The sequence below is a fragment of the Alligator mississippiensis genome, chromosome 1, assembly GCF_030867095.1.
Source record: "Alligator mississippiensis isolate rAllMis1 chromosome 1, rAllMis1, whole genome shotgun sequence".
Taxonomy (NCBI): domain Eukaryota; kingdom Metazoa; phylum Chordata; order Crocodylia; family Alligatoridae; genus Alligator; species Alligator mississippiensis.
The window spans coordinates 36,440,999-36,464,994 of record NC_081824.1 but is presented as its reverse complement, the minus strand read 5'-3'; the positions used below and the strand labels follow the sequence as shown (position 1 = coordinate 36,464,994).

The 23,996-nt window shown below is 45.9% G+C and overlaps 1 protein-coding gene across 6 annotated transcripts in view; it reads right to left on the bottom strand.

Moving 5' to 3' along the window:
- EIPR1 (EARP complex and GARP complex interacting protein 1) overlaps positions 1-23,996 on the bottom strand; it is a 208,321-nt gene that overhangs the window by 178,410 nt on the left and 5,915 nt on the right. For 4 of the 6 annotated variants that reach the window (XM_019492701.2, XM_059729931.1, XM_019492702.2 and 1 more), the window contains exon 2: positions 5,872-5,934. The exons of the other annotated variants lie outside the window; for them this stretch is intronic. In XM_019492701.2, coding sequence (XP_019348246.1) covers positions 5,872-5,934 — 63 coding nt within the window. The remainder of the gene's footprint in view (positions 1-5,871; positions 5,935-23,996) is intronic. 6 annotated transcript variants of the gene reach the window in all.

Genomic DNA, 23,996 nt, shown 5'->3' with positions numbered 1-23,996 from the left:
GCTGGTTAACATTTCACATCCCTATGCCCTACCACACATAGAAAAGCAGCTGAGAAGCATGCCTCACCTTTTCACTCTTGCTCTGAGTGAATCAAATCCTGGATTTGTAAGGATTTGCGAGTGTAATGGATGTAGTGAGGACCAGCTATTCTGCACTATTTTCCTCATGTCAACAAGCCACAATAATGTTGTTTAATGCTCTGACAATATCATATTAAAACTGCAGAATTTGCATTGCACCTGATCTGAAACAGCCCAGATCTGTGGATTATACCAGCATGCTACAAGGCTTATACTTTTAGGGCTCATTTTCTAGCAACTTGAAGCAGTGAGAGAGAATGATTGTATTATTTTCTTTGGCTATTTTTCAAATCCGGAGATAATTAGGTGCTATTTTGTTTTGTAACAGTCTTATTCTAATTAATGATAAAAAGATACTGAACATTTTGGAGAGACATGTTTTAAGCCTATTAAAATAAAATAGATAAAACAAAAACAATGAGTATTTTAAACAGCATTTGAAAAGATCAACTTAAAGACTTTTATTCAGTGACTGTTTATCTGGAGGTTGCAATCAGATTGGATCTGTGTTTCTGAAGGAATTCAGAACTTCACTGAATGAATAAATATTTCAGACACTAGATGGAACAATGATTTACATCCAACACAATTTTTCACTTAGACAATAAGTAAAATGAGTTAATCAAAAACTAGCATCACCGTGAACATTTATACAGATAATGAAATCAATAAAAAAAGTGATTCAACCAGCAGTTTTTGTTAAAAACCAACACAATGGTGTATCAATAAAGATTAGCATAGCCAAATCTACACAATGTAATTTAACTACCTGTATTAGGCATGGATGAAGTCAATGGGTACATACAGGCATTACAATTAGATCAAACTAACCAGGTTTAACTTGATCTAAATGCCCACCTCATATAGGCATGTGGAGAGTTTAATTTGACCCAAAAAATGGCATACCTAATCCAAGTTAGTTCACCTAAGGACATGAACTAACTTAGGTGGAGAAAGGGTTAACCTGATGTAGGAAGGGGCTCACCTGGCAAATGCCTGTGCATGTTCAGGTACATCCCCTGACCCTAATAGGGCTGTTTTTACCCCTCTAACCCCCACAAACTAGCCAAGCTCTCCCCACACCTGCAGACCCGCCAGCCCCGCACCACAAGTTACTTACCTTGGGCTACTCACTCTGCTCCCAGCAGCAGCAGCAGACTACCTGCCACTTCTGATCTAGGCTCAAAGCAAGCCTTCTAAACCTAGACCAGGTGTGGCAGATGCTTGTTTGTACCAAATGTCACTGATCTCTAACATTCAGAGACTATATGCCAGAAAATAGGACAGTAACCAATTAAAAAATTAAAAAAAATTGTGCTGAACTCAAGTTTACATTGTAGATTTTTCCCAGAGCTATGGCAAGGGCTCCTTTTCATTTCATGTTGCCCTTAAGTGATTTTCAGGGAATCACTAGAAATAAACCAATAGTTTGGCACCTCCTTCAAGCAAGTAGAGCCTCTGTTTCTATAACTGGAGCAGAACAAAAGACTTCTTGGATCTTTGATGTAATAAAGGTGTTACAGATAAAAGTGGCTTGTTACTGCTTCTTACAAATAATCTCTCAAGGGAGTCTTACCTTTTTGAAAGCAGAAGCATATCACTTTCTACAGGTTACCCTCATTCATAACAAATAGAACATGCATCTGGATTTATCACATTCTGAATTATTACTGGAGGCTCACCAGAATCTGGGAATGCTCAATTACTTTTTGGACTTTCAGAATCCAAAGAAACTGTGGGTGTAACTGCTGCGAGAATCAATGGAAGATGCAAAGAAGACAGAGCCTGGGAAAGAAGGAAGACCAAGGGCTAGGATATATAACATTCTGTAATAAAATACACATCTTTGTCACAGAATGTGGTATACTTCATCAACACACTCAAAGACTTTATAGAAAGTATGTGGGTGAAACTAAACAACCACTATGCTCCAGAACGAACAGGCACAGAAACAAAAAGGTCAGACATATCCAGTCACCTCTGGGGCTAGGATCAGACATTACACAAACAGGTTTAAGTGATCAGAAACTGGTTTAAACCCACTGCCCCCAGGGTACCGCAGCTGAGGTCTGCCCACCCTGAATGCTGCCCACTCTGTGCACAGGGCAAGCAGCAAAATAAGCCCCTTCCTGCTCCCTCTGCTGCACACCAGAGGGAAGAGGAATAACCCCATTGTCTGTCCCCGCGCCTAAGGGGCCCTGCTGGCCGGTGCCTGGCCATGCCCCCGCCCTACTACTGGAGCTCCGAAGGGGCAGCACCCCCTGCCATGGTATACCATAGTGCAAGCCTCTTCTGGGAGTTAGAGCTCCCACAGACTGCGCGGGACTAATAGCGGCACCAGGGTGTATACGGGACCATAGCCCCCCCCATCCACAAAAAAAGTGCTGCCGCCACCATGTGCCCACACAGTCCATGGCAGTGTTCCCTGCCCACAGCACCCCCACCCCTGGGAAGAGGCTTGCACTCTGGGACACCAAGATGGGCCAGAGCCCCCATCAGGGTCATACACCCCTTGCCACTGAAGATGCCAGGTGGGAGCATGGCCAGATGCCGGCCAGTATGGCCCCTTAGGTGGGGGAACAGGGAGCAGGGTAATTACCCTCTCTGCCCCCAGGGGACTGCAGTAGGGTCTGCCCACCCTGACTCCCACCGTTGCTCACTCCCTGCCTGGGGCAAGCAGCAGGATAAGCCCCCTCCTGCTCCCTCCGCCAGACGCGAGAGAGAAGGAGAATAACCTCCTCCTTGCCTAGAGGGCCGTGCCAGATGGTGTCTGGACGTGCCCCCACCTCACCTGGCAGCTACAGCAGCAAGTGGGGAGTGACCCTGATGGGGGCAGCAGCCCCCGTCAGTGTCCCAGAGCGTGAGCATGTTCCTGGCAGAGGGGCCATGCTGCAGGGCAGGGAAAGCTGCCTCGGATTCTGTGGGCCTGGGGACCTATGGCCCCGTCCGGGCCCCAGTGCCACTGTTAGCTCCACGCAGTCCATGGCAGCTGCGATCCCCACTCATGGCCCCCCTGCCAGGAAGAGGCTTGCACTCCAGGTCACCATGACAGGGCTCTGCCCCCTCACTGCTCCGGCAGCAGGATGGAAGCATGGCCAGATGCCAGCCAGCAGGGTCCCTTAGGCAGGGAACAGGGAAGCAGGGTTATTCCCCCCCCGTCTGGCGGAGCGGGCAGGAGGGGACTTATTCTGCCGCTTGCCCTGTGCACAGAGTGGGCGGCAACGATAGCGGTCGGGGTGGGCAGACAGTGTTTTAAGTGAGAAAGCCAGTTTCCTCACTGGAATGGAGGTGTAGCACACTAAAAAAGCTGTTGGGTCTGGCTCCCTCCCAGCCCCATGGAGAAGGAGAGGTGTAGCAGGCTGCTCAGCCAAAAGCTAGAGGTTTAACCCAGTCACAGCTACTTCCAAAGTAGCAGCAACTTTTGGGATGAAGAGGAAAGGAAAGACAAATGACACTGATGAGAAGAGACTGCTCCTGCTCCATGCAGCCAGCATTCAGTCATGACTGGAAAAATATTTTCTTCATTCTGCCCTCCCAAAGCAAGGTGTGCATCTTATTTGGGATCATGTGGTAGATCAGAAAATATAGTAACAAATCACTCTATTTCTGACCTGACAGTCCTTTTACCCAAGTAAAAAAAAACCTACAAAATACAGTCAGAAGCCAGGCCTGGGAACAAAAATGTGTAACTTCACTGGACAATAGACAAGGTTTCATATTCACTTAGAGGTATTCTTTTAGATCTCTTCAGGCACTTTTAGAACATTTCAAAGGGCAGCTAACCCTTTGAAATGTTTCCAGGATACTTGAAATGTTTCAATTGTTAAATGTGTCCACACCTTACACTGCACTTGCTTCTTAACCAGACCTAAACAAGAACATTTTGTGCCCAAAATCTTGTCTGACAACACTCTCAACTACAGCTGGTCCAATAAAAGATATCACCCAAAAAGAAAAAAAATACTTCTTGAATAACCACAGAGAGTAACTATAAATGGATCAACGTCAGAATAACAGAAAGTTTCCAGTAGAGTTAGAGGGGTCTGTTCTAGGTCCAGCGTTAACATTTTTATTAATGATTTGGATGCAGAAAGAACTTCGTCAAGTTTATTGACAACACAAAACTGGGAAGGCTTGCAAGCATTGGTACTTCAAACTTAGCAACTTATATGGTAAATATTTCAGACAGGAATTGTCTTTGTGCAGCACCTCACACAATGAAGTGCTGCACAGCGAGGTCCTCCTGGTCCAAGATTAGAACTCCTAGATGGTAATACAGACAAGAAAAACTAAACTCCTCTTACTCATCCCGCCCTCTCCCCCCATCTTAATGAAAATGTTGGTGTTAAGTCACTGTGTAATGCAGGGGCGTCCGGGGGGGGGGGGGCAAACCAGGGAGACTGCCCCAGGCCCCGCACTTTGGGGGACCCCCTGGAGCCGGGCCAACTTTGTGTCTGGCCACTCATCACCCCCTCCTCCCCACTGCCAGCACATTCGGGCCCCGCACCCTGCTACAGTCATCTCTGGCATAATGCCATAATAGTTTGTATCCTGTCTCTTCCACCCCGCATCTGCCCCTCAGAAACAGGCATAACCTATTTCTCCAGAAAGATCAAAATGCAGAATATCCTGTCCTCGCAGTTATTCCTGCTACTAATTATGTATTGGTTAATGCTAGCTAAAACTGAAACCTAAAGTCTAGGAAACCACTATGTTTACCTCAAAGGGTTAGAAGCCACAGCATTGCATAGATTGCTATATTACAAGATCCATATGAGGTTTTCCACTTACCAAAGAGAGGTCTATCTAGCAAGGAACGTATGGTAAACATAAGTTATTGGTTTGTATAGAATGACTGAATATTTGGAGGGGGGGCCGGAGGGGGTGTTGCGTAGGACAAAACAAAAACAAACCACATTTAATTGCAAGTCTACATGGTGCCTACTGCATTAGAGTCATGGCCTAGGTAAAGCCTGTAAGCACCACCACAATACAAAGCGTTAAATAATAGGTTCATTTTTAAATGTAAGTCAAGGGATAACTTATAATCAAAATAAGGAAAGTAACAAAAATATGCAGACCCCTTAAATTACAAATCTAGGTCAGATTTTTCACCAGGAAGAACTGAAGAACTGAAAGAACAAGTCTGTGACAGCTGAAAAGTATGCCTGTGTGATAAAGGTGCTTGCTGAAGGCTCTATGAAGATTATATCAAGTGTTTTTCTGTATTTGTTTAGATATTAAGCTATATGTTGTTGCTAAAAGCCTAATTAAAGTTTAAGACGTAGTGAGGCCTTGTATAAAGTAAGGCCTAGTAAATTTAGCAAAGCCTAGAAGTAGTAAGGCCCTGTGGCACAGTTAAAATTACCTTATCAAAGAAATGCAAGGCTTGTACTGCTAACTGGTCAGTCTAAGGACAGTTGAAGTAAAAGGAATCTGAGTGACTGTACGTTATCAGTATCATTCAGAAGCTATAAATGAGCTGGAATATTTGGAAACCATTCAGAAGGAAGAGACAGCTCTGTAAAAGAATTAGTTAGCTGTTGCCTGGATCAGTGGGCCCGTAGACCTTGAAGAGCCCAAGAACTGCATCCCAGGGTCCTTTCCAGTACCCCTTTGGACAGTGTCATTCGGGGACGCCTGACTGCTGAACTTTGAGGAAAAGAAGCTTGCTGTGTATCAGGCATCAGAGGAGACTCCCGATAAGTTGCCGACGCTAATTGCTTTTGTCTGTCATTGTTTGTTACTACGCGTAGTTATGTTTTTGTTAAGTCAATAAACATTACTTACCTTTCTACCCCCGACCGTACTCTCAATCCTGAACCCTCCGCAGGCGGCTGGGACACAAGTCAACTGAAAATATTGTAAATATAAGTTTTGTATGGCTTGAGTTTACAGATATTAAGAAAAGGAGTTCTATAAACAGGGATAATATTGAGTTGATTTGATTGATACCCCAAACAGGCATTGTAAGTACTTAGAAAAAAAAAATTATAAATAAGCAATCAAAATCCAAGACAGGCAATACCGAGCAGACATTGTCTCTTCAGCCAACACAACAGAGGCTTTTCAGGACTGTACAAATCTGCAGAAGTCACTAAAGTCCAGTCTTCCCTAAGACAAGGTTCCTTGGGTGAATTTGATATCTTTTATTAGACCAACTCAAATGGTTGGAGAATAGTTATTAAGCAAGCTTTCGGGTTCAAAAACCCTTCGTCAGGCTAAGGAAGCTTCAGCAGTTGGTGTGTGCTCTTCTCATGCATTTTTCAGCTTTGTAAAATAAAATATATAAACTTATTCTGCAAAAATATCTGCAGACTTTCCCAGTAACTGATACATACCCCTAAATTTTATAACAGAAAAATGGAAATAATGGAGCAAACCCCAACTTAGGCTTTCATTTTAAGAGAAGTCCTCCACAGATTACACAAACTAAGACCCGATGAAGAACGTCCTGCATTTGAAAGCTAGTCTAACTCTGTCCCAACTATGCAGTTGGTCCAATAAAAGATATCACCCTAAGAAATCCTTTCCTCTTGCATAACTCCTGGACCATCACGGCTACAACATGACTAACATGGGTGGGCAAAATACAGCCCACGGGCCAAATCTAGCCCAACAAGGAATTTATCTGGCCTATAGCGGGTTCCTCGGCCCCACACAGCCCAAGCACAGGGGGCAGCCCATGCCATGGCACATGCAGCTGGTACCACTGCCCCCAGGGCATGCGGTTGGGTGGCAGCAGCATGGCAGCAGGACTCAGCTTCCCAGCAACCCCCAGGGCAGTAGCTCCTTCTGGCTGCTGCTGCCAGCAAAGCCACCACCACTGCCAGACCTGGCCCCACTGCCCAGGCACCCTGGCCCACTGGGGACACTAGTCTAAAAAAAGTAGGTGGGATCTCCATGGACCCCACACAATCAGGGCATGGTTGGCCAGGCAGATGGGATGGTACTGCTGGTGGCCAGAATAGCATCCTTGAGTGAGGTGGGCAGGCAGGGCTGAGATCTTGGGGTGGTGACAGCATGGGGCCAGGGCCTGGGATAGAGCCATGATCCCCTTTCCACACGTCCCTGCCCATAGTACCAACGCCCAACACAGGGATGTGTGGGGATCATGGTTCTGCCCCAGGTCCCAGGCCCATGCTGTCACCGCCCCAAGAACTCAGCCTCAGCCACTCATTCTGTTCCCAGATGCCGCTTCCGCCCACCCACAGCCCCATCCTATCTGCCCAGCAGAGTACGCCCTGCTCATAGGAGTCTGGGGAGGTCTTCGTGAATACCCTGCCTGCCTGGTGCCCTTGGCAGTGTGTACGGGTGGATAGGCCCGGGGACTAATAGGATCAATTGCTCCGTGCCCTGCTCCACCTTGCCAGGCCGGATCAGGACCACCCCCCCACCCAGTCCTCCAGCCCAAATAATTGCCCACCCCTGTTCTAACACCATACAAGATAACTAAAAATTGGATACGGAACAAGAAGTTGTAGAGATTCAAAAGAATGGTATTAACAAACTCCAAAGGGAGTCCTAGTTGATTCTCCTCAAACCATGGTATTAGGCAATTCATGTATTTTTTTTCCTTTTTAAAAGTGACAAAAATAATCTAAATTCAAAACAAAGGGAAGGGAGAAATAAGAGAACACAGCAAGGACTCCAACTGTAAGGAATACTTTATACAGAGGAGTTTTTATATATAAACTCAGATAGCCCAGTAGATCTTCATGTCTAAAAAGCTGTCATATTTTATATACCACATCTAAGACAGACCAATTCACGAAAAAAAAAAAAAAGGAAAAAAACCCCAAGTATATTATAATATAGAGTAAAATTCAATGCTGATGCTTTTTTATTGTTTAAAAAGCTTAGCAAAGGAAAAGAAAAAGAAAGAAAAAAAGGGGGTGTATTTATACATCTTAAAAAATAGAGAAACACAAAGCTGAATATCCTAAATAATAGTTATGCTGAAGAGTACATGAACCGGTAAGACAGAATCTAGTCAAGTGAATATAATGAACTGGCATTTTCATTTATGGCATCCTAAAGCACTTTATAGAGCTATGAATTACATATCTGGAAAAGAATAACTATATGTATGCAAAAAAAAAAAAGCATTTATAATGCATCATTTGTTTCCAAGGTGCTAAAGCTGCCATGCTTTTAGAAGCAGCAGCACAAGCTCTGAATGGATGTGGAACAAACATCCTACCTCTCCACTAACACAAAAGAGAAGTCATAATACTGCTCCAAATAAAAGAGACAAAGAGAAAGAAGGTCCTTAACAAGTGAGCCCAGCAGGTTTATCAAAAAAACCCAAAAAAACCAAAACCACATTAAGCTATTTTATAAATATCATTAAAGGTGCATTTGTGACATATCTGTGGCCATTCTGCAGATTGACAATATTTTTGTGCCATGTCCCATTACGCAATTCAAAAACTTGTGAATAAGTGACAAATACAGCAATGCATTTTTTGTTAATATGCACATATGTGACTGTGAACAAAGGTCTCCCTTCAAAAACAGACAGCATAAAAGTAATTGGATCAAAAAGAATATCATACTCATAGAGGACTAATTCTTCTTTCAGTGTGATGTATAACAACAACTCTCACCATATTAGAAACGCCAAATTTCCTCGGCTTGAGAAGCGCACCATAACCTAGCATAGCAGAACACAACCTAACTTTCAAAAATATTTCCCTACTGTTGACCTCCAGATGTGGTCAGGGAACCAAGGCAGGTTTGAGAAGTTTGTCCCTAAAAGCTTGAGAAGCTTTGGAATAACTAAGCTTAAAGGAATTGTTATACAAGACACTTTAATGACTTGGCCCTAAAATACAGAAAGTAAATAAAGAACAATGAAATATAAGCAACTGGGGGTGCACCAATGCTGATCCAATTTCTGATACACAGCCCAGCAGCTTGAAGAGCAGTATCTGGCTGGTAAGTCTGCTTTGATGGAAGGGGAAGGGAAAGGACATGTGGGGGGGGGGGGGCGGGGGGCACAGATTAAGGCCCCTGAAATGCAGGAGGGAGTGGGGAAGGGGCAGAGCCAGCCAGAGCAGGGCAGATGCAGGACAGAGCTGCGGCTTGTCCCGGGGGGGGGGGGGGGGGGGGGGAAGAGTTCCCACTGCTATGTGCACCCCAGGAGGGTACGGGTGGTGGTGGGCAGTTGTGTGCCCCTGGATCTGCACACAGGCTGGGGCCAGGACTGTACAGAGCTCTGCCCAGCAGGGGCTGGACCGGGCTGTGATCAGGGCAGGCAGCAGTGGTGCTGCAAGGAGACTGGTGGAGGGAGGGGGGTGGCTACAGCCACGCCAAAATTCACCATAGCCTCCCCATAGTCCCCTCCCAGTGCCACGGCCTGCCCTGAGCACAGCCCACAGCCCAGCCCAGCCCAGCCCCGCTGGGAAGAGCCCTGTGCAGCTCTGGCTCCAGGTTTCTCTTCCCCCATGCACACCCCAGGGGCACCCCATGACCTCCCAGGGTGCACACAGCAGCAGCAGCAGCTGCCCCCACTTCCCATGCCCCTGGATGAGCCACAGCTCTGTCCCATGCCCACCCTGTCCCAGCTGGGTAGTGCCTGCCCCAGCCCCACTCCCTCCCCCACCACGGGGACCTCGATCTACCCCCCCACCACACACCCCTTCCCTTCCACCACAACTGACTTAGCAGCTGCATGCATCTCTCCAAGCCGCCAGGCTGTGCTCCTCGTTGCCTACATGCTCACCACCCAAGCACCCTTGTGCCCCAGCCAGCTCTGTCAGTGTCTACACATTCGATGCTATGGGCTAAAAAAAAAAGTCCGTAACAGAATAATACTTGCATTTACAAATACTAACCTGTGGCAGAGTTTATTAGTTTACTGAGGCCCAAAAGGGCTGCTCATGTAGAAGCTGACATGTTTGCCAAGGAGCTAATTAGGCAGTCCCACAGTAAAGGTCTTGTGTAGACGCACCGACTGATGTCTTTACTACCCTGTAATTTCCAATACAAGATTTGTTCACTTAAACACAGTGCACTAACTGGTTCTGTAGTGTTGCTATACACTTTTAAATACTGCTACTGCTTTTTACTTCAGTAATGGATGCAATTCAGGAAAGTATGAAGGTATTTTCATGTACATTGTCAATAGAGTGTTTTAAGATCCTTCACAAGGAAGATAACTAAGCTACAAGAAACTATACCTATCAGAAGCTCTGACACATGCCAGGTAATATCATTTATGCAGACTTATATTATACAATGGTAATAGGTGGGCCACAAATGCTGTGAAGCAGGCCTATGCCAGATTTCTGACTAACACACTATCTAGCATAGTAGTAAGATGATTTCCATGATTATCCTCAGTCTTCAACTGGTATAACATATTTATTTATTCACCAATACATAATCTCCCCCTTCAAAGTCAGGATTTACATTTACATTCCGACCAGGACCTTATCACAGAAGCTGGGAATCTAATTTTTTTTTTCCCACCTTGTCCCAGTAGGCTCAGTCTGATGTAGTATAAGCCCCAGATTCCTTGGCAAACCACCTTCCATCTCTGTCAGGGGTGTCAAACATGCAGCCTGCAAGCCAGATCCAGCCCATGGGTCTCTGGAACAACTCCATGCCTTACATGCAGCACAGGGAATAGGTCTTGGACACGCACTGCATGTGGTACCCACTCCAGACCAGCCCTGTACACTGGCTCTAGGTCTGGCTCAGATTGGGCCATTCCGGAGCTAGCGCATACGGCTGGTCCAGTGGGGCACTGTATGCAGTAGTACCAGGTCCAGCCCACGTAGTGCAGGCAGCATCCACCACTCTGTGGCTCACTGTGAACATGGCATGTGGAGTCACCACATGCTGCCCATGGTGCATGGGCTGGACCTTTTATTGCCTGCACCACCAAGTCCAGCCTGCACACTATGGGCAGTGCATGCCCAGTGACAGCCCTGAATGCTTCATGCACAGTGAGGACCAGCATGTGCTGCATGCGATATGCAGGCTGGACCTGGTGCTGTGAGCACTGCACAGACTGGCCCTGCGCTGGGGTTCACACATGGGGCTGGATAAGTTTGACACTCCTGATCCACTGATCTTCAGCTAGCATCTGACAAAATAACTTGTTGCCTCTCTGAATCGGTCAGTCCCCGAAGTGCTACTCTACCTAACCTACATGATCTTGGAGGGCAACCAAGGACAAGTTTTGCTTTTGTTCTGAATACTAAAAAATTAGTGACTCTAGCACACTCCCAATCCCAAAAATAGAAGTACTCATTTGAACTAACCCTTGCACTAATTTTTATTTTTGTTCTCAGTTTATAGTCAATAATGTTGCTTGGGCACCTAAACTTCTGCTACTACATGTCTAGAAATGCTACCATCTTGGCATTTGCTGAGCTGACTGGCCCAATCTCATGCCCAGGGCCACTGGAGATTATAAACTAGGCATCCCTGTACCCAAAACCCATTTGGTTCAGCAGGGGTCTGATGTTGCCCTTATTTCTCTTTCGACTTCCCACATATCCGAAGAAGGACTTTTTATTGTCCTTGATTCCCGTAGCCAGTTTGAGCATGGTTTTAGCCTTGGCTTTTCTGGTCCGCTCCCTACAGGTGCAGGCCAGTGATGCATAGTCCTCTTTAGAGTTATTTCCCATCTTCCAACACTTATAGGCTTCTTTTTTAAGATTTAAGATCCCAAAGATTATGCATCATGACACATGCACACAGCAAGATACATGATTGTTGGAATGAGGGACCAATACCAATCATACCATTATTTTAATAGGAACTTCACAACCCAGTTGGGGTTAGCAACATTTCCTCCAGGGGAGCCCAGGGGATCTCCCTGCCAGGGAGTTCAACTATCCTCCATGACATCAGCACACGCAAGATACAAAAAAGTCTGGCTGGTTGACTGCCTGGCCCTACAGCTCCCAGTGGGGAAAGTCACATTCAGCTATTGAGTTGGGGCAAGCCCTGCAGCTCTTTGTGACACAGCAAAGCGTTTGCCTTGTCCCACAGCATGGTGCTTGCACAGCTCCGCGACTCCTGATGGACGTGTGGGTCAAGGCAGACAGCATGCCTAGTCTGCAACTGCCAAGGCAACTGTGTGCCAAGCTCATCGCAACCCAGCACCCCAGTCCAACTGATTAACTCCTCATGTCTCGGTACCCTGAAAACAGAGTCAGCCTACAACATGAGGGAGCCAATCAACTGAGCGGCTCCTGGCTCTGCACATAAAGCCATGAGGTGCAGCTCTAGCACATGGCTGTCAAACAAGGCCCATCAGGAGTTCAATTTAAGGCACAATGTAAAACAAGACACACACACACAAAAATTGTGGAATGTTTTGCAGCTGATTTCTCCTTTTGTCACTCCACTAATTACCTGAATGTGTGGTAGGGTAACTACTTACAGCACAATTAACAAGTTAATTGCATCCTAAGTGTAATACCTGCCAGGATCTGTAGATACTTATCAGACAGAAGATAGGACAGGATGTTGCCTTACAGCGAAATTGCTTTACAGAGGCATGAGCTTTCACAGACAATAGCCTCCATCTTCAGATACTATGTAAGCTTTAGAACAAGGGTGGGCCAAATACAGCCTGTGGGCCGCATCCAGCCTACGGAGCCCCTAAAAAAAATTAGAAAATTAAAATGCATCTGTCCTTGGTTCCTGTCAAAGATGACAGGAACCAAGGGCAGTAGGACCCAGGAGAAGCCCTGGAGGGGTCCTTCAACAGTAGGGCCCGCCCAGGCCGCCAGAAGCCCCACCAGGGGCTTCTGGCCTGGGACTGTGTCATTGCACTGCGCCGGAACCTCAGGTAAGGCGGGGGGGAGGGGGCAGGAGGAGCAGGGTAGAAAGAGAAGCTGGTGTGGAGGAAGTGGCCCCACCCCATGCTCCCTGCTGCAGCCGCTCGTAGCCCGCACAGGGCTGTCCTGAGCAGGCACAGGCAGCCCCATGTGGGCTGCGAGTGGCTGCGACACGGGGCGCAGGTCACGGGGCAGGCAGGGGGCCGCTTTTCCCCCCCCCCCCACACACACACACACACAGAGCACCAGCTTGTAACCTGCCCGCGCAGCCAGTCTGGGCCCTGCGCCAGCTCCAGGCTTGGCCGTCGGGGCTGCACGTGGCAGCAGCAGCTGCAGCCCCACCACTTGCTGTGCTGGGCAGCGTTTGCTGCTGCTGCCCAGCATGGAAGCTCCGGGCACGCAGCAGCATCAAACCGCCATGCGCAGCCCTGCTGGGCAAGCCCATAGTCGGCACGAGGCCCAGGCTAGCAAAGTGGATGGGTTACAAGCTGGTGCTGAGCACGGGGGGGAGGGGCGCGATGGAGGCGCGTGGTTCCTCACCCACCCTGTGCCCAGCGGCCCGCACTGCAGCCGCTCGCAGCCTGCATGGAGCTGACTGTCCCTGTTCAGGACAGCCCCACACAGGCTGCAAGCAGCTGCAGCAGGAAGCGCAGGCCATGGGGCGGGCGAGGGGCCATTATTCCCCACACTCTGCACCGCCTTGTTACCTGCCGGTGAGCAGGGAGTCAGGGATGCGTGCTGCCCCCAACCTGTACCATGGGACTGGGGGGGCACTGGAAGTGACCGGGTGCAGGAGCAGGGCCCGTACCTGTGTCCCAGGGCCAGCGCCAGCAGGGCCCAGAGCAGGGCAGCAGGAGTACAGGGTCCCAGCCGTCAGGGGCTCTATGGAGCTGGGCCAGCTCCCCCCTACCCCTGCTGGTGCAGCCCAGCCTCACTCCACAGACCCCTGCCAGCCTACGCCCCACTTTGGGCCCCACCAGTGCTGGCCCTGGGACACTCGTCCCAAAATACTGGTGATGGTGACCAGGGGGCAGGGCAGCTGTCAAGGGGCGGGGCTAGCCATGCAGCCCTCAACAGGTTGCCACAACTTGGTAAGCAGCCCTCCGGCCAAAATCATTGCCCACCCCTGCTTTAGAAAGAGTTTAAAAATCAAATCAGAAGGTTCTCTCAACATATATGAAAACTAAAAAAAAAAAAATTGAAAAATGCAAGCATCTATAAACACATTATTTGTGAGTCTCATCTCTGAACTCACAATACAGAAATAAAGAACATTTAGGATTATTGTAAATTTTAAATGTTGCTTTAAAGGATCTGGCTTTGGGTCTCAGGCTGCTTCCTACCACTGTAGAATCTGAAGCTTGACCTTCACTCTAAAGCATTAACAATAAAAACTGCTTTATATCTGCATATCCTTGCATGAGCCCGCACTCAACACTGAATCCTACTTGTAAAACCAAAAGTATTGTCAGCCAAGTTAATCTGGAGGGGTATGCCCAGTATTTTTCCATGGTAGGACATCCATGAGACCACATTACCTGTGCCCGTACAAAACAGTTCTTCAGGTGCACTCCCACACAGTGTCCTGATCCACAAACGCCACTCTAGTCAAATGTTTGTCCTTTTGTGCCCAGGTTTAGTGAACAGAAGCTCCCCCTTCTCCTCTATCTTAATAATCATTAGTATATTTTGGAAACAATTATCTCCCCTATATTTACAACCCAACTGCGGTACCTTTAATGCAGGGATGTCAAATTCATCTGGCCCTGTGAGGGTAATGGGGCCAGTCTATGGGCCAGATCAGTCCCCTTGTCCCTCCCTACTCCTCCCCATGCCAGATCTTGCATATGTGGCACCTGCTCCTACACCCATGCTCAGTAGATGCATTAAGGAACTTGTTTTAAAAACTTTTAGTTCACTGAAACTACCCCTGGCCACCTCCTCTCAAAACAGCAGCAAAATACACATAGAAGGAAGGGTAGATATGCACCTATACAGAATAAAATTATTTTAATATCTCTCTCTCTATATATATATAGCACAAGCTTTTGTGAACCTGAGTCACTTCATCACACCCAGTGTGATGTCTTCAGAAAGTGTCTTCAGAAATTGCTTAATGCCATGCTTTTAAAATAGCTAAGAGAGAATATTTCAAAGAACCTAAAATATTTCTAAATGTCTGGAATGAGCTTCCAAGTTAGGTGGTGCTCTCCCCTACCCTGGGGGTCTTCAAGAGGAGACTGGACAAGCACCTGGCTGGGGTCGCCTGACCTCAGTGATCTTTCCTGCCCAGGGCAGGGGGTCAGACTCGATGACCTACTGAGGTCCCTTCCAACCCTAACATTTATGACTATGAATCTGCCTTGGCACAAAATGCCAATTAATAAATCAAGGCATTGGAAACAACTGAAACCAGCCACTGAACATTCACCTGAAATACTGTAAAACAAGAAATGCTGTACAGACTCATCGCAACCAATCCATTAACTCAGAACCGTGATGTTTACAGGTTTAACGTACAATGTTTACATCACGTGTAGCCATTACACAGGGCTTTGGCAATCCAGGCAGAAAGTCCAAGTCTAAAATAAGTTACTTGACAAATCATACTTAGTTTCTGAGGTAAAAATGTTGTTGGGGCAGAGTTTGGCATTTTTATTTCCTTGCAGAGCTGGGTAACAGTAACTGTTCTCCCCTTGCTGAGCTTCAGGTCAGTCTTGGCTTAGATGTTTCTTTTATCCCCTGGCATAATATCCAAAGAAAAAAGGATACTTTGAAATATCTAGGAAGTGCAGCCTCCTCTCTCCCACTGGAATATAACACCCAGGCTACACTGCAATGACTGCATCATTGCAAAGAGGTTGGCAGCTTATCTGTCTATCAAACTTTGAGCCATTTCAGACAGCTGTCTTTTCTGCCCTTTCTCCATCCTCAAAAAAAATACCTGCCAGAATCACGACTACCCAATTCTGTAGTATTAATTGCACTAGTTGCACAAAACTCTGAAACAGCCACCAGTGTCTTACACCCATACAGTTGGAAATGTATACACATACTTTGCAAACTGAGAACAGCTAGCAAGTCTGACCCACTTATTAACAAATATGAGCTTTAAGTGAAAGCTTAAAGATGTGTGCTTACTTTTCCCTGCATGCTAACCCTTTATATCTAACAATGTCTGCCTGCCTTCCTGCCAAACTGGGACCACTAAAAAACAAGACCCATTCACACACTGTCACATCCAGAAATTGTGAAGCATGGATAGCCAAGAGGGGTCCTGGGCATGCACCCTAGTAGTACCTGGACACTTCTTTCTTCCTGGGCCACTTGCATCTCAGCAGGGCACCTTTATAACATGTCACAGCACCCCTTCCATTCAACCTCACTGGAAAACAAGATCTGCTACAAGGATAGGGATACCACCCCATGAAACTGCTCATGTGTTTACTTTTAATTTTTTTTTCCTTTTTTTGCCCATTTGTTTAGTAAACAATTGTGTTTTATTTTGTGAAAACCATGATGTAGTTTGTGTTTCAAAACAGAGATGTGAAACCCCCATTAAATAGCCCCTAGTCAGATTCAGAAGAGTTGCTAACACTGTATTTAGAAATTCATGTACAGGTCAAGTACCATTTAGTCAAAGAAGCACAAAACATGACAAAGCAGTGCTCTATGGTACTGTATTGAAGTGTACTCTTAAAGCCACCCCTGACCATGTGACATCTCATTGTGTCAGGTCCATTTGTCACAAAGGCACAGGGGCCTTTATGATAGGCAATTGCAAGCCCCCATCAATACTGTGGGAGACCTCCAAATGTGTAACAGTTGATTACTTGGGACAACAGATGAAAGACAGGAATAGGAGTGAAGATAAAATATTAATAACTAAAGTTCCAAGTTCCATTAATAACTACAGTTTATCCATGGAGCAGAGTACCAGCTAGCACCCACTTCCCCGTGAATGTACACACGGAACCCATGTATGCTGCCCTATGAAACTGTCTGGAGATGTGCACGGATGAGCAAGAGAAAAAACAGCTCAGTCTTCCAGATTCTCCCTGGCCAGGGCTATCCCTATGCCTCTGACCACAGAAGGGGCAAATATCAGGGGTGTCTAAAGTGTGCGAGGTACACAGTCATGCTGATGGCTCCAAGCAGGAAGAACCATCAACCTAAATCCCCTAAACTCACTCATTGCATCAGGAAGATGGGGGAAGGAGGGGCATCAGCTAACAAAACTTTCCACTCTTCCTCCTCCATCCATACTGCCAGTAATGTTTACCCCTTGGCTTCACAAATAATATTATGTAAAACACAGCAGGCAACAACAACACTAGGAATATGTGGCTTGTTGAAATGCATTGCCAACATGCTTTCAAGTGTGCCAAAAACATGCTGCAAAGTCATCCTGCTTTGGCTCTGGCAACAGCTAATTAGTTGCTCTTCAAGTGCCTCATGGCTTCATGAACCATGAAAATAAAGAGTGAGACTGGTTCCCGAAGAATCACCCTTGGCACTGCACCAATTTGCATCAATTTGAATATACCAGACTAAGACAGGCCCATGCTTCAGCTGATCAGAGTTCTGCATTCCTAAAGATGCATCATGCATTTTTCTCACCACCTTCAATAATCCATCAATGCTTGCACAGTCATGGAAAAGCACCCCTTTCTGTTTATGTACAAAAAAAGGTGGGAGGGCCAGAATCATGATAGATACCCTATCACCTCAGAAAGCCCACAGCAGTTATCCGTAGTTAAAAACATAGTGCCAAAAGATTCAGTCCTGTGCAACACAGCACAATTAAGATCTTGTTCACCTGGAAGATCATCCGCACCATAATTTTTTTCCAAAAAATAGCAATCATTTTGATGTTGGGGAGTAATGTGGGGTTGTAAACTTTCACAATATGATCAACACCCATCTCTATTATAAGTAGCTCTGATTTTGGCATGCTATCACTATAGAGGAGCTGACAGATTTATAACAGGAATGGGACCTCTTGCATTCAAAAGTCCTGTGTCCATTGCTGATTAGCCCACTGTTGCATTATGAGTCTTAATCTTGCTAGTCTAAACCAAATTCCTAGGCCCAGGAATATCTTTCCATCAAAGAGATAATCAGTGAATGTCTGCAGCACCCAGGAAGTTTAATTCATTATCCGCAAATTGTACAGTATTTCTCAGTTCTCATTTTCACTGCTGCATGACTAACAGTGTAGCAGTTGCTAAATTCTGCAAATAGAGTGGTGAAAAAGAGAGATCAAGTAGCTTGTCTCTAACACAGATATGGGCACTCCACTGACATGTTCTGACAACCCATATTTCTGATGCTGGAGAAATTGAAAACAGCTACGTGAAAGAGCAGATTGTGGGCTGTAATGGAAGAAGTGTTGGAATTTCAAGAATAGCACAAAAAATAGAAGGTAATGAAATGACCCCAAACTCCAACAGGTCCAAAAGAACACTGATATCCCACAAGGTATTGTCAAAAAAAAAAATTTGATAAGATAGTATGCCAGACAAGTAGCATGAGGAAAAAAAGACAGGATACAGAGGGCTGATTTCTATTTGTTGCTTTTAAAGTATTTAAATTTCAAAATTGATCTGTCAACTTCAATAACTTTAATTTAGATATTCCCATTCAACAACTAATGAGTTTCATAACTTTGAATGAAATGGTGATTAAACTGAATAGTTGAATAAAGAGAAGTGAAGAAAACATACTGTACGTACCGCTGAAAATCTTTCCTGCTGCCATCCTTAGGCAACAAGTTCACCATTTTGCTGGTTTCCAATTATTTAAATTTCAGTAGCAAGCATGTACTGCTTAATACTATAACCTGTTTAATTTAAAGTAAGTTTAAACTCTAGCCTAAATTACCCTAATTTCACATTTTTAAAGATTTTTAAAGAATTTTTTTATATATATATAAAAATAATATATTATAAATGTCTCTCTACACACACGTGTGCATGTGTAGACTCCTGATTTAAAGAAAAAAAAAAAAGTGCATTGATTTTTATTAGCATTGCTGGGATGATTACCCATAGAGTAGCCTCTGAATCTGAAGATGCACTGGACCACCAGACAGTCAATTGGTCTGAAGATACACTGTACCAGCAGACAAGCAAGTGTGCATGCACTCTAGTGAAACAGCAACATCTGCTGCTGTATGCCAGCACAAATACTACTGAAAGACTCTTTAGTATAGCTGTGCCCAAGCTCAAAAAAATTCAGCTATTGTCTGGCACCAAGAACAAGGCAAACCAAATTCTTAATTCAACACCATGCAGCATTCAAGAAAGAAAATTGGGGAGGATCCAAACAGTAAATTAAACCTAACCTGTGGAGAGTGAGAACTAGACAGGTTTTTCTGAGGCTTTTTTGTTTTTGTTTTTAACTGTGTTTATTTTTTAATAGCTAATTAACCAAAAAAAAACCCCCTTGGTTTTAAAGTACTATGTTTTGGTGAAGAAAGGTCTGAAAATACATTTAGCAGATGTAAAATAATTATTTTAAGCATTTTTTCTTTTATTCTATTTTCTTACAGTCTTCTTCCCAACCCCCCAACCTATACTCATATTTCCTGTATTCTGCTACTGATATTGGTTTAGGGACCAGTAAAAAAAAGCCTAGATATCACTGAAAAATAATCTCTGAGTATTAGATTTTGCACTTAATGAGGCCTCTGGGATAATTTGTTGTTCTTGCTATCTGAATTAGCTGGGAAGTACAGCTGATCCTTACCCTGAAAATTAGCAGGGGATTTGTAATGAGAGACTTTCACCTCTAGGTCACCTGTTCAAGTTCAGCCCCACTAGGTAGTGTTTCACTCCTCACTGAAAAAGCCAAAATAAAAATGTTAGGTACCCTGGTTGTAGCCATATTGGTCTAGAGGCAAAAGGAATAAAAAATTGTGGAAGAGGCGATACTTTTTTTATACCAAGATATTTGCCAACAAATTATTTTATTTAATTTGCAAGCTTTTGGCCACACACACCCTTCTTCAGGAATAGGAGAGAGCAGAGATAAGTTCTCCTAGGTGGAAATGAAAATTCACATTTCACAGGATAGATGAAGGTCTGGTAAGTCTTCATGTGTTTATCTTTATATTAACAGAAGTTGCAGCAAGCTGACAGAGAAATCTAGAAATATTGGTCATGCTGCTGCACCTTTCTGTGGTACCTAAATCAGTACAATGGTCAGTCAGAAAGTAACGTCTCCTAATTTTTATCTCCTAAATCACTCATGGACATGGAGAGTGCATCTCATTCGACTTCTTCCTTTAAGGGGCCATGGTAAGGTTGTTGGAGGGCCTGGGGGGCCTTAAGATTCTTTCAAGGGTGCCCCAGGATGCCACAGTGTTAGCTCCGTTTCATGTACAAACATGATTCATAAGATAAACCCACGTTTCAAATAAGAATCCACAATGTTAAAGAATTCTGACTTATTGCAACAAAATCAGAAAGATCACAATATAACAATTGCTTTATTATTTTTCCATAATCAAAAAATGGGCAAAAACTAAGAACTGGCATTTTCTGAGGGATGTGCCTGAAATCTAAAGAGGTTGAGAACCACTGGTCTATATCAAAAACCTGAAAAAACTGAAACACTGCATACAAAGAGCCCGTCCCAACAGAGACATGCCTGAAGTGTTGCTTCTGCATGACACTCACCCAACACACCAGCTTGAGAGCCACAAAAGTGATCCGCTGTTTGGACAGACGGTGCTATCCCATCCTCTGTTCAACCCAGTGGATGAAGGACAAATTATATGGTTGATATTTCTGGGATAACAGCAAGGTGATGCAGGCTGGGCAACAGTGGCTAAGCAACAAGACCAAAGATTTTTACGTTGTTGAAGTACATGCCCTTGTTCATCAGTGGAAAAAGGGCCATTGACAGTGAAGGAGACTATATTGAAAAACAAATGCATACTCATTGACACGTTTGGCTGATGTGGCCGATAATGTCACGGATAAATGCCATGCACATGCACGCAGCCACAACATGTACACAGCCAGTCTGGCAGCTCGCAGAGCAGCATCTGGCTGGTAAGTCTGTTGGAGTGCGGGGAAGGGGCATGGTGGGTGCAGATGGAGGCCCCTGCAGTGAGGCAGGGAGTATGGCTGGGGCATAGGACCGAGCCGCAAGCGGCTTGCCTCGGGGATGTAGGGGGAGGGGCCGATCCTGCTGCTACCCACACCACCACAGGAGCCACGGGGGGCATCTGCCCCCCAGATCTGTGCGCAGAGTGAAGGCAGGCTGGGGACAGTGCTGGGCTCTTCCTCATGGCGGAGGGGAGGGGGGCGGGGCAGCAGTGCTACAGGGGGTACTACAGAAATACCAACCCCAAAAATCGTTATCAGTGCACCCCTAACACTGAAGCATCTTAATAAGTCATACAAAGATAAGTCACAAGTGTTATCCGTATGGTCTTTACCACTTCCTAATATGAGCAAGGACCATCTTTTGAAGTGAGTGGGAAATATTGGCAACATTCTCTTTATGACAAAAAACATTAAAATGTAACCTGCTTGATATTACAAACCAATTAAAAAAAAAAAAAACAACAATCACAGCAGTAAATAGCAGCAGTCATTACTGCATTTGCCTGGCAACACACTTCATGGATCAAAAGGAAAAGCTGCTATTAGTTCCAAACACGGGAGCCAAAAGAAGCCTAGAAACAGAACTGTGCATTGCAGTTCCTCAGAAGATAGGTCTAGAGCTGACCAGTGAAAGAGCTTGACCATGTAAAGAAAGAAAGCTTATGGAGGGAGCTGGAATGAGCCATATCAATGTACAGGAAGACAAGCAGGTATGGCAGAAGACCAGTTTGGCTTAGCAGAGAGGTCTTCAGTGAGCTAAAACACAAAAAGAAAGCTTGCAAGAAGTGGAAACTTGCAAAATCAGCTAGGGAGTAGTATAAGAGCATTGCTCGAGCATGCAGGGATTAAGTCAGGAAGGCCAAAGTGCAATTGGATTTGCAGCTAGCAAGGGACATGAAAGGTAACAAGGGTTGCTACAAGTATGTCAGTGACAAGAGGAAGGTCAGGAAAGTGTGGGTCCTTTAATAAATGGGGGAGGCAACCTTGTGACAGATGAGGAAGAAAAGGCTGAAGTGCTCAATGCCTTTTTATCTCAGTTTTCACAAGAAATATCAGCTCCCAGACTACTGCATCTGGCAGCATAGTTTGGGGAAGAGGTGAGCAGCCAACAGTAGCGAAAGAACACATTAGGGACTATTCAGAAAAGTTGGATGTGTGTAAATCCATGGTGCCGAACATGATGCATCCAAGGGTGCTGAGGGAGTTCTCTGATGCGATTGCAGAGCCACTGGCCATTATCTTTGAAAATTCATGGCGACTAGGAGAGGTCCCAGATGATTGCAAAAGGGAAAATTTAATACCCACCTTGAAGAAAGGGAAGAAAGAGGATCCAGGGAACTACAGACTGGTTCACCTCACCTCCATTCCTGGAAAATTCAGGGAGCAGATCTTCAAGGAATCCATTTCTAAATGCTTGAAGGTGTTTAGGAACAGTCAGCATGGATTCACCAAGGGCAAGTCATGCCTGACCAACCTGATTGCCTTCTATGATAAGCAGGGATCTAGGTTTTCTGTTTCCCACGGGAAAATGGAGAAAAAAAAAAAAGTGGATTTTCACTTTTACCTAAGAAAAAACACGGATTTTTCATTTTAACAGAGAAACGCATGGATTTTCCACTTCTGCAACGAGCTTTCTGCAGGCTGGCAGAATTCATGCCTGCAAGGGGCTGAGGGAAGTAGAAGGAGGGCGGCAAGGCAGGGGGCACTGTGTGCACATGCACATGTACACATGCACGTGGCAGCCAGAAGCGCAGTTCCTGCACTTAAGTCTGGTGGGAGGAGATGGGTTTGAGGCCCCCATAGGGAGAGAAGAAGTTGGGCAGGGCTGCAGCCCAGCCAGACGGTACACGGGGCTAGGGGCCCAAGGCTGGAATGCGTGGCGTGGGACAGAGCCGCGGGCAAGGGCAGGGGCGTGGCAGGGAGACTGACTCCTCACTGCTGCATGCACTCCTGGGGGGCAGGAGCAGGGGGTCACATGCACAACCAGATTTGTGCATAGGGCAGGGACAGGCTACCCACTGCAGGCTTGGGTTTCCTGCCCTGCTGCCCTCCACGCTGGTCCCATGCAGCGGAGGCCCCAAGCGGTAGGGCAGAGTGGGGCGGGGAAACTCTCTGCCAGTGCAAGCCCTGAGTCACCCTGGCATGGTGCCCTCTGTCTGGCTGGCACTGGCAGGGGTGGCAGTGTGGAGTTGTACTCCTCACTACTGCCAGGCAGGCAGGGGGCATTTCCCTATGGCAGCACTTGGCTTGCAGCTGTGGCACCAAGTTTCCCTACCCCACCAGGTCCTGCCTGCTGGGCCGTGGAGGCCCTGGGGGAGGGCAGCAGGGCAGGGAGCCCAAGTCCATGGGAGGCAGCCCACACTGGCCCCCACCACAGGCTCCGCTCTGCTGCAACAACCACCTCCTTCCACAGGCAGCACCCAGGGCTCAGGCACTGCTGCGGGAAGCAGGGGGCTGCAGACCTGAGTTCCTGGCCCCGTAGCTCTGGCAGCTGGGGGCCCAGACCTGCATCCTGGTGAGCTAAGGGGAAAGAGAGAGCTCGGATTTAAAAAATCAGAAATCAAATACCAGTTATAGGTACTTTGGATTTATTTTATTATAGTGATTGAGGCACTACTAGGATTTAAAATTGTAAACGTATCAATAAAACATTGTGTTGAATTGATACATATATATTGGCATTTCATTTTAATTGCAGATTTGGGGGGTTTTATCAGAGAATGTGCAGTTTGTTTGTTTGTTTTTAAATCAGAGAATCTGTGATTTTTAAACAGAGAAAACCAGGATCTCTGATGACGAGATGACTGGCTCTGTGGATATGGGGAGAGCAGCGGACATGATATACCTTGACTTTAGTGAGGCTTTTGATACTGTGTTCACAACGTTCTTGCAAGCAAGCTAAGGAAGTATGAGTTGGATGAATGGACTGCAAGGTGGATAGAAAGCTAGCTGGATCATTGGGCTCAGAGGGTCGTAGTTAATGGGTTGATAGTAG